We start from the raw sequence: 10,741 nt of genomic DNA, 5'->3' as shown, positions 1-10,741 counted from the left end.
TTGAGGAAAGCCTGTGAAACTACCTGCCACCACCACTTGCGTCCACTTTTTTTTAGATTGTGATAACACCAGTTTTACATATTATTTGGGATATATATTTTTTATTAAGTGAGTGATCATCAAATGATTGCTCTTTTATATAACTCTTATACATAATCACAAAATCAGCAATTAGGTTTACAGTGCATGTAATGAACAAAATACATGTTCACAAACAGAGGTATATATATATATATATATATATATATATATATACACACACACATGCTATAGGTATTTAGGTATACATTTCATCACATATGGTTAAATGAAACTACCTTAAAACTGTATAAAAACTGTGTGTAGTTAACTGATTTGTCTCCAGGCATTTTCAAGCATACTGTGCTTTCATGAAATAGAGTTTAAAGTAAGGCAGTAATGTAAATCTCAATATGATAATCAATATGACAGTTGCTAAATAATATGCCACCCGATCTATGATTAACAATTAATAGCAAAGAGAAAAGATTTGCTATGAACAGAGAAAACGAAAACAGAAAATGGTATACACCCTACCCTGTAAAGATGAACATACCCAATTGGATACAACAAAGATTTTATCATCTGTGCCTTCCTTTATCAAAATTGCAATGGATCTGTTGCTCATACAACCACGTTACATTATTGCAATCCAGAGTAGCAAAAGTATGATTCCTGCTGAGTTCACAATCAAGGAAGTGCAGAGTCTGCTTGACGCGTTGCTGTTCTGACATGTGACAGTCGGTGTCTTCATCATCTCCCGAATCGTGCCATTTCTGTAAGATGAGAAGTTGCTCTGTGAAAAAGAAAAGATGGTATAATATAAAAATACCTCTTTTATGATACTGCAGAAAACAAGCAAACAACAGTTGACAGATGGATCTGTAATTGAGGAATTTGTTCAAGTTAAATAGTTGAACCACAGTATGGGTAAAGCTGGAAGGGAAAGCACCAATTGACAGAAATATTTATCATCTATAAGTGATAAAATAATAGGGAATACTTTTAGGGGAATAAGTGTTGGTTTAACTTGGTGGAAACCATGACAGGCAGAGGACTCCACAGTCTTTGAAAAACTAAAATTCTTTAACAAAATGTGAATTTCTTTATTAGATTGGAGATAGAAAAGAAAAGACGCAATCAAACAATTCAGACTACTACTTACTAAACTGCTACTTACATCTTCATCAAAGATCAGCTGAAGTTGTGGTAGGGTCTTTAACAAACTCTCATACTCAGCGATTCCATCCTGGTCTGAAGTTGTCATCCTGTCAGAAATTAGTATAGAGCTTCTTCAAAAGAGCATATCAAGATACATCTTCATGAAACAATAAATATAATGCATGCAACCTGTAAGCTGTTTGTAAACCAGCACTGGTGCTAGATTCAGTCTCAGCAGAAATATTATGTGAAGGACTGTATCGGGTCTTACTGGTAGCTTGTGTTCACGGATGGATTCATTGTTTCTGGGTGGCTAATACATGTGGTGATCTTGATTGCAGGGTAGTAGAAGAGGAAGGCCAGGCACATCTCATCAGTAGTTGCTAAACCCATCTGAGGGAGGAAGTTAAAAGTTCCACACAGTTTGACCCTGACATATTTCATAAATCTTTCTGGTCAGATACATAAAATATGTAAAATATTCTTGGATAGCTCTAATTTCATTTAAAGCACATTATATGTGTAATGGCATTAGGTCATACAGTAATTTCCCACCTTAGTGGTTCCGGTGCGATTGATAGTACTGTAGGTGCACTCCACTACAATCTCATCACCCTGTAATAGGCGGACAAGTAATGTGGTGGCATAATTATAGAGTACTGTTAATATTATATCGTTTTTAAGAGCCCGAACAACTTACAACTTAACTAAGAAACTGCCATGTAACAATGGGCATAACATATGGAGGCAATGGAGACTTACCTGCTTGATAGTCTTGATGTTTCCCAAATTGATAATCTGCTGCATCTCAAAGTTGTAGTTTTCATCCAAGCCCACGAAGTCTATCTGCTTTCCATTTCTACCGTAGACCAAGAATTATGAAATAAGAGTAACACTATGTTAACAAGAAAACAATAGTACACATGTAACGTATAATCGCGATCAAACCTTTTTATTTCATTTTATTCCAAAACACAACTACCCTAAACTCATTATTTAATATTTTATAGTTACCAACAATTTGTTACTGTGTTTTTACAGTAAAATTATATAAATCAAATTTTTTTAATTCTTCAGCTTAGATATTGACTCACATAAAGCAAATACCCAATCTCTCTTTCTTACCTGTAGTGGCCAACTCTGACTTTCCGCCCAGCCAAGTGAGTGTGCAACAGCACAGCGAACACTTGAAGGTCAGGCATAGGATTCACAAGCTAGGGGTGGAAAGTAAAGACTATCAGGAACACAATCATAAACAATAATAAAAAAGCCCTCTTAACTTGTCTCTAATAACCACTGCTGCAGTTTGAAATCCATACTGAACCACTACAGACCTGAGAAAAGACAGTGGTATTACACACGCCATAGGTGTGGAATTGAGTGGCTTTTGGAGGGATGTTGTATTGCAAATGGTCAAGTGGCAGCAAACCTGTGGACAGGATGCCCACATCATGCTGCCGGAGTTGGGCTGTATAGTACAGTCTCAGTCCTGAGCTGTCTGTCCTACCTATACAGAGAGAGACAGAAGTTTCAAAATGTTGCATCTTGGTCATGTGATGAAGAGACTATAGAATAAAGAAAAGAAGACATAAGCCTCCAGTACTTTGTTTATACAGTATGTAACACTGTGTTAGTATGAGTGTAAACTGTGTGTTACTGTCCAGACAGCAGCCAAAGCAAAAGATTTTTATTGTATTAAAGTGCACAGCTGGCATTTTAGAGGGAAATTCCACCAATTTTACACACAAAGGTCACGGGGAATACAACCCAGTCTCTAAAAACAGGTCCATAATGTCTTCTGTGGCCCTGAAGCAAACTATGTCAAGTCTGAGAAAATGACTCTGGTGATGTCATCAGGGTTATTTGGCTTTGGGCTTGAAAAGTATAAAGAGAAATTCTGTGTTACAAACTGGAGGTTTGGTGCTTACATGAAGTGGACATTTAGAGGGCATGGAGGGTTTAACGAAGAGATGCTATTGGTTACATCATGGGAAATGAAGAAATCAACATTTTGGGAACTTGACCCATACTAGGGATTAAAAGTCAGGATACCTAAGCCTCTGCTGCTTTGATTTTGACCATTATTTTTAAGCTTTTGTGAGTCCCCCAACTTTATGGAAGTGCAATGTTAAAGTGCTGGCCCAAACTGCCCTGGTGGCACTTAATGCACAGAGCAATAGATTCCATAAATCATTAAATTCCTCAAAGAATCAATAAATGTCTAATCTGTAACCAGTATTATATGTGTACTTTGTAATATCACAATTCAAGAAACAGAGGTATATATACATATATACATACATAACACAGTATGAAAGGATCTATAGTATTTACCTGCTTCAGTGTTTGGATTATTGTAGTGGATTTCCAGCCTATAAAATGTATTACTGTCCTCACCTCCGACAGGAATACCCGCATTTTCTGGGAGCTCAGATACCTGAAGATTCAAAGATAAACTGTGGATCATCTTGCAAAAGCACAACACTGACATTGATATATACAGAAGAAGACAGACAACAAAATGGACTCTTGATTCTCCCTCACCCCTCCTCCCACTCCCCATGTAGCCACCAGGGCAAAGCAGGCATCCCCTATGTCGCCCATGTAGCACGGCTTGTCGTACGGTTCTGTCACAAAGGAGGGGCAGCGGTACAGCAGCATGTGATGAACGATGTCGTGGTGCTCAATCACCGGTTCAACCTGACGTAGAGTAAGAAGAGATTTGGTACTGAAGGTTTAAAGAATGATGAATGAAGGTAGAAATAGCCTAAATATGAAAATCATGATGCTTTTAATTCATTATTATGTTCACTTTTTAGGTGTGGGACTAGTTTGTATTAGATTATGCCTTCTCTTCCACAGTTAGGAATTGAAAAATGACGCTTATACTTACACTATACAGTAGCAATGATTTTCATTGTAAGTACTTTTGTCAGACCAATTCACTCAAAAGCAGACAGTAGTATGGTGTGTAAATCAAGCACCTCACGTAAAAAAAGAGTATTAAATTGCTGATTTTGGTTAAAGGTGACTGAAGAGTGACAACGGTAATATGAAGAAAAGATGATTACCTGATATATATGATGTTTTGTATTTAAAGGTGGAAACTTCATGACCTTGCAGTGGTAATAGGTATGAATGGGAGGGACAGTGATCTGTAAAAAATTAAGATAAAAAGTAAACAAAATACAAGTTGTGTTTGTCTTAGTTTGGACGACTACACATATCAGAATTGTTGTTCCAAGTAAAAACTGTAATGTATTCCAGCTCTCCCGTTCTTTTTAATTAGATGAGCTACAAGGTAAAAAACTGAGAAAAACCTACACATTTTTCCAACTTGTCTATCATTGTCATAACTGTTTTTAATTATTCTTACATTGTCCACTGTGGCACTAAGGTAGTTGACGTTGGTGAAGATCGTTCTGGGAATGTAGTTCAGCAGATTGACTTCCTTGGTGCCTCTACGGGCCCCATGGTAAGTGATCTCATCTGTTGGTCCGTAGGCATAGATCAGTTTTATGGGTTGAGCCTGTAAAAGAGATGGCAGCATTAGTCAACAAATATGATACAAGAGTAACAACATGAAAGGGCTTTTATTGTTCCTGTGTTCCCAAAACTGAAAAAATCAAGTCTATATTTACCTTACAAAAGTAGTTATTTTTTAAATTCAAGTGGTAAACAGAGACAGTTTAATGTTCTGACTATGCAGTTTACTGTGCACAACCACAAATGTCAACATGTTATTACCAAAAACATATACCATTTCAGGTGTTCAACGCAAAACAAAATCTTGTGTGCCTCTTTCTGTTGTTGCCATTGTCTTCATATCTGAAAAAACCCTATTGAATGCACGGTAAAGGAACATTCAGGTGAACCTAACAAAATAACTCATATAACAGAGTTTACATGTTACATGATACAAGCAGGAAACTTGAGCTTTACACAGGGAATTAGATTAGCAATACAAAAGCCTAAAGTATTAAAAGCTTAATGCTCCATGGTGTAAAACAAAAGCAAGGTTTAAATGAGGTGTTCCTGTAAAAAACTAAAAGTGCCTCGAATATCCAATAAGGTTCCCAAGGAACTTAAAAATATATTTGAGGTGCTTCAAGAAACCCTTTACATATGATGAGGTTACTCAAATATCCACTTGTGTACTCAAAAAACTCAAAACTACATTGGAAATACCTATGGAAAGGTTGCTTGAAGCACCCTCAGCAACCTATAAGCTCCTGCAGGAACCTCAGACCACCACAGAGGGTTCCAGCAAGCACTTTTCTTCAGCTCACAGCTTCTGGAGGAACCCTTTTTAATTTGAGTGAGTCCTTGAGCACCTTGGAGGGTTCCTAGAAGAACCCAGTGCCTAAAAGGGTTCTTTTAAGAACCCTGGGCTTTTCTAGGGTTACCCAATGACCCCCCTTTTCTCAAGAAAGCTCCTGGAAGAACTGAGGTTTCTGTGACCAGCATTCAAAACTGCATTGGTCTACTGCAGTGTTTCCCTGGATTGGAAAGGAAATTGCAACAAAAACAAAATAATAAACTCAAAGAATGGTTAGTGATTTTTATATATCTCAGTATGGGGGAAGCTTCTCGCTCTCTGTCATGTATTCATACATGTGTGTCCAAGAAGGCACACGTCTTATCTCACGGCAAGTCTTATCTACTCATTCATTCTTTCAGCTAGAAACTCCATTCAAATCATAGAAAAGGTTTCATTCGTAGTCATCTGGACACTGTTTTCAGAATCAAGACGTTTCGGCTCCCATCCGGAAGTCATTCTCAATTGTGAAAAAATGTGACGGGAACTAGAAATTTAAGCTACTCTGTGTTGCATAAGCCCTGCCCTGGAATCTGCCTGAGTATCTGTTAATAGCTAGTTTCACCTGAAACTGACCTAATAGTTTCCAAGATGGCCCAGTAATCAGTAATCAGGCCTAATGTTTTCTGGCTGCATCTACTTTGAAGTAGCTATTTAGTTTTTAACAAACTTTTAAATTACGCCATGTAGATTTAATATGAGTGAAGATTCAGCAACTGGACTGCTTATTTCTTGTGTCAAATTTGTTCAGAAACAGATTTTGGTGGACTGCTAAGGTGAAATAAGTGAAAGTCTACTCATGCTCAAGCCCCATTGGCTCACTGAACTACAGGCCTCAGGAGGGCGAGCTGCAGTTGGATTCTTCTCCGCCCACCAGGCACGATCCTGGGAAAATGAAGGCTAGCTAGTTAACGCTGGCAGCCAGAAACAAATATCTATGATCTGTTGTCCATTTGACAATCTAAATAAAGAACACATTTTCTTGGGTTGGCCTTTCTAAAATGAGCACTTATAATACTGTGAAGTGAATTAAAAATTGATTGATTGACAGGCAGTGTATTGGTGAAATTAGTTTTTGACTGGCAGTGGATTGTAAGTTTCTGATTCGCCAAATTAAAAAATTATTGACAATTACCACACTCTCTCAAAGTCTCTGGTCTGCAAAGATACAAACTTGCATTTTTTAAGTTCTCCATGTTGAACTTATGTATTGTTCTGTGCAGAAATGCATCCCAAAGTTTAGCCAAAGCTAATATGAGGGTTCTGTAATCTGAGTTAGACAAATCAAGTGGGCACCCTCCAAAGTTAGTCACTTTAGTATGAATTTCAATCTTCGTGTGAGGACCCCGGTGAGCAAGGGGTATAAGGTGCCGGCCATGAGCTGCAGCATCATACAATACCCCCAAAAATACAAAAAAAAAAAAAGGTCTACAGTGAACTCTTCACTCGTGATTCATTTTACAGTGATAATGAGTTGATAGCATGTTATCATTACCATGGAAACAGGAGCCCGCCACTCTTACAAAACATGGCTCATTAGTTTGATACTGTTTGTTTCATAATTTTTTACTTCATACTGTATAAAGTTTCAACCAGTCTGACATCAACAAGACATTTTTCTGACATTACATTGACAATCACATCACTTATTCAGTGTGATTTAGCAATGAAACTTGACTGGAAGAAATAAAAGACTCTTAAAACCAAATAATGGATAAATTACTGAATACTGAAAGTTGATATTTTACATAGCTCATCAGCTCTGCATCTAATACCATACATGCAGAATATACTGTAAAAAGTTGGTATATAATATATGTAATGTCTTACAGTAATATGGAAGTCTTGGTCATCACACGACTGAATGGACCTCTCAAAGGTCACAATGGTTTGACCTTCACCTTCATTCAGAGAGAGGAGAGTGTAGCTCTGCTGCTTGTCCACCAAAGGCATGGAGTTTTCTGTGGCGTGATAATCCTAATGGACAGAAAGACAAAACTTTCAGATAGTAGAAAGCCTGATACTAGCCTAACATTGTGCTATGTTTGCTGTTGAACATAGAAAAATTAAACTCAAGACATTTTTTCTGCAATGTTTAAAGATATTCAAGTATGGAGGCGACATAAAACAAACAGTTACACATGTAGTTGTTGATATCTGGTAATGGCTTACTTTGAAGTAGCTTCCACTGGGTCCAAGTCCCCCCATGATGATATCTGACCCCGTCATTTCTCCGTTGGGACTGAAGCCAAAGCCCACCCAGCCTGTTGTGTTGACTACCAGTTTGAATGTAATGTTCCCTTGCAGGTTATCAAAGCCCCACTTCAGGCAGACCAAACGGTCCTGGTCCAGGTACTCCATAAAGGGCATGGTAGGGTCCGATGCCCCTGCTCTTTTTGTCCTGACCAAGAACAGGTAAAAGAGAGGAAACAGAGAGCGCATGATGTCTCTGTGAAGTTGGAGATCTTCAAACTGAGCTCACTTTCTGTGGAGTTGCCAAATACCCTCCCACCCTCCTCCTCTGACACACCTGCGCTGCTAGATGAACTCAAGTGATACAGGCAAAAAGTGCTCAGTCATTTGGTATTTGCCCTTGTGAAACAACAAAAAGCACATATCACTTTGGCAGTGGCTTCAGTCACATTCTGATTTGTGTGCTAAATTTCACTATATTTTCAAATTCAAGGATTTCTTCAAAGCTTATTCTCAGTGTTAAATCTGCAAGTTCACTGTCTGTGGTGTCAGAGCAGTGAAAATCTTCTGCCTCCCACTCAAGTCTCTTCATATAACTACACACACACTGGTCAGGTGAACTGCGGGCTTCACCTACTTACAGTAAACTGTATGCCCTCTCAGCTACTCCCTCGTTGATATCAACCCGTTCCACTGGTTCTTTTCCATTGACAGACAAGTGAGACCACTGTTGGCCTCGGGTGCTTGATATATGAGCAGGTGACGAGGAGGGGGCATGAATGAAAGGTGTACCTCTTATCTGCTTTCTCTCTCTCTTTGTCACATTCTCACGTCATTCCAGCCAAAACAGTTTCATCTTATAGGAATGTGAATAGTGTGATTATTCTTTGAGTGCTGGATTCAGATCCCCAGCACTTGAATTCAGTCTTCAGCTATGCATATTAACATTCTCGTATTTACTGTATATCTTTATTATTATTATTTACAGTGCACACACAATCTCTGGCACTTCAACTGCTTTCAGCCTCTACACATCAACTGACAGCTCAAATACTGACTGCTGTCACTCCTTACTGACACTTTAAAAATATTTCCAAGGCACTTGAACTATTTCTGTCACTTCAACTTAAAATTTAAATTTTTTTCATCTTTCACACCTCAACTGACACTTCAACTTTCAGTGCTTACATACATACTGAAAATTCAACTGCACTTAAAGAATAGGAATGGCCCTCGCCCCTGAGAGTCAGTCAAAACACAGGAAGTCAGGATGGATAACTTTCACTCTTTAGTGTAAATTCAAGAACATACAGCACAGCGAAGCAAGGCATGTGTGTATTATCTGTATAGGAGGAAAATATGACAAAAAAACACATTAACAATGCAGTGAAACTCTAGAAAATTCCTTACTCTAAAGAGGTGATCTAATGCCAGGGAAGTAAACCAAATATACCTTGCACGGATATAAAATGGCCTGCCACAATAAGACCTTCACTGTTGTATTGGCAGTTTAAAACCTTATTCACTTTATATCTTACATTAGACAGAATACTCTCTAAGACCTTTTCTTCATTAAGCCTCCCGTGAAATTCAGCCTTCGGCTTCTCAGCTATAATGTTGTCAAAAGCCAAGTTGTGCAAAGTTTGGAATTCAGCCTTCGGTTTCCCAGCCAAGGATATCAGCAACTCTTGATATCCAGCAGACCGGGGCAGAAAGAGACTGTAGAGATGAGGTTGTGAATCTACAGACAAAACACTGTGTTTAAGGACACTTAAGGATGAGAATATGTATAAGTCCCTTTATCTGAACATCATTCAGTACCTCTGCCTAGCAAGCTCAGAGGTCCATTTGCAAATGTGTGACTGAATATTGCAATAAACTCCGAAAGACAACTCACTCTTTGTGAATTCATCTTGCCACCACACTGTCTAGAAGAGAAACTAGTCAGCTCCAAATCTATCAAAAATGAATCACTATGGCACAGATAACAGCATACCAGCTTAACAACAATAGTAAGAGGACTTATCAACATGTAGTATTTTTAACAGTGTTTGCACCTGCAATTTTCAGCATAAGCGAGCAGCTTTTCTAATTTCGTAGTGAAAGATGTGAGGTGGACTGAATAAACAGACAACATTATTATTACTGCTATTGTTGTTTTGCCTTTCTGTTTTGATTTGATGGTAAAAACTTGGTAAATGCGTTTATGTATCCGATCCTGACCACAGGGATATCAAAAGGGCCTTGTTTGTAATGTAATAGCACCTAGAGTCCAGCAGAGGCCGACTGCAGCATAAGACATAAGTTCAGGGTCACTCCCTTTCGTTGAGCCAGCTGTGAGCCGTCAACAACACTGTCAGTGAACACACCACAGTAGCTGCCTGGAGGTTAGAATAATGCACCGGAACTCTGACCATTGTTTGGGCTCAGATTAAAACCAACTCACAGTTTATGTATTTTGGAAAATAGCCTACTAACCAATAAAAAATTAATTGGACGCTGAAATAAGATTTTTTGTTTTTTAAGCTTAGGATTTTATTTTTTTAAAGGAAACATTTGGATGGCTGCTATTGTTTTACTAGACATTTTCGCAGTTTGACTGATGCTATTATTACTATAATAATAATTATTATAATTATTGTTTACCGCTAACTGCTTGTATAGCTGTAAAAGTAGTTTGAGTGGCTTATGAATTAAGATTCTTAGGCTATTGTTAAAGAGTTTTATTTCGTGATTTAAACATTTGCCATTTTTATGTATATTATTAGCGTTTTATTTGGTCCTTACATTTTACTTTAAGTGAGCCGATTTCTAATGTCATCTTCTTTTATTTATTATATTAACTAGTCACGTCTTGGAGGGCCATATCTCACCGAGACCAAACGTTACCTTTCCGGTTTCTCTCGGCGCTGCAGGTCACTCCCTCCGTACTGTCAGCAGCTCTCTGCGCGGTTCAAACTTGGAGTCGCACTGAACCAGTCTGTTCCTACCGTGTTTTTCTAGCTTTTTGAGGTTTTAAGTGACAAACTATTTTTCGTAATGTGTTAAGGT

At 38.2% G+C, this 10,741-nt stretch overlaps 1 protein-coding gene across 5 annotated transcripts; it reads right to left on the bottom strand.

Moving 5' to 3' along the window:
• Nucleotides 1-81: 81 nt before the first annotated feature.
• Nucleotides 82-10,717, bottom strand: moxd1l (monooxygenase, DBH-like 1, like). Of its 5 annotated transcripts, none has more exons than XM_044168512.1 (14): nucleotides 10,580-10,717; nucleotides 7,670-7,898; nucleotides 7,328-7,474; nucleotides 4,556-4,708; nucleotides 4,251-4,334; nucleotides 3,724-3,879; nucleotides 3,514-3,616; nucleotides 2,514-2,686; nucleotides 2,305-2,393; nucleotides 1,942-2,038; nucleotides 1,735-1,794; nucleotides 1,451-1,572; nucleotides 1,199-1,286; nucleotides 82-794 (listed from the first exon to the last, which is right to left on the bottom strand). In XM_044168512.1, the coding sequence occupies exons 2-14, from the start codon at nucleotides 7,865-7,867 to the stop codon at nucleotides 600-602; spliced, it is 1,665 nt and encodes a 554-aa protein (XP_044024447.1). In that variant the 5' UTR covers nucleotides 7,868-7,898; nucleotides 10,580-10,717; the 3' UTR covers nucleotides 82-599. The 5 variants fall into 5 exon arrangements, with proteins under 5 accessions (XP_044024447.1, XP_044024444.1, XP_044024446.1 ...); XM_044168509.1 differs by lacking the exon at nucleotides 10,580-10,717 and adding an exon at nucleotides 9,253-9,278; XM_044168511.1 differs by lacking the exon at nucleotides 10,580-10,717 and adding an exon at nucleotides 9,229-9,245.
• Between the last annotated feature and the right edge of the window lie 24 nt (nucleotides 10,718-10,741).

Source organism: Siniperca chuatsi, linkage group LG16 (genome assembly GCF_020085105.1).
Source record: "Siniperca chuatsi isolate FFG_IHB_CAS linkage group LG16, ASM2008510v1, whole genome shotgun sequence".
Taxonomy (NCBI): Eukaryota; Metazoa; Chordata; class Actinopteri; order Centrarchiformes; family Sinipercidae; genus Siniperca; species Siniperca chuatsi.
This window is presented reverse-complemented; position numbering and strand designations above follow the sequence as displayed.

Coding starts and splice junctions, on each gene's coding strand:
- moxd1l (XM_044168508.1), bottom strand. CDS start 7,939: ATGCGCTCTCTGTTTCCTCTCTTTTACCTGTTCTTGGTCAGGACAAAA. Junction 3,880..4,250: donor CAAAACATCATATATATCAG/GTAATCATCTTT, acceptor ACTCTACGTCAG/GTTGAACCGGTGATTGAGCA. Junction 3,617..3,723: donor CATGGGGAGTGGGAGGAGGG/GTGAGGGAGAAT, acceptor TTGAATCTTCAG/GTATCTGAGCTCCCAGAAAA.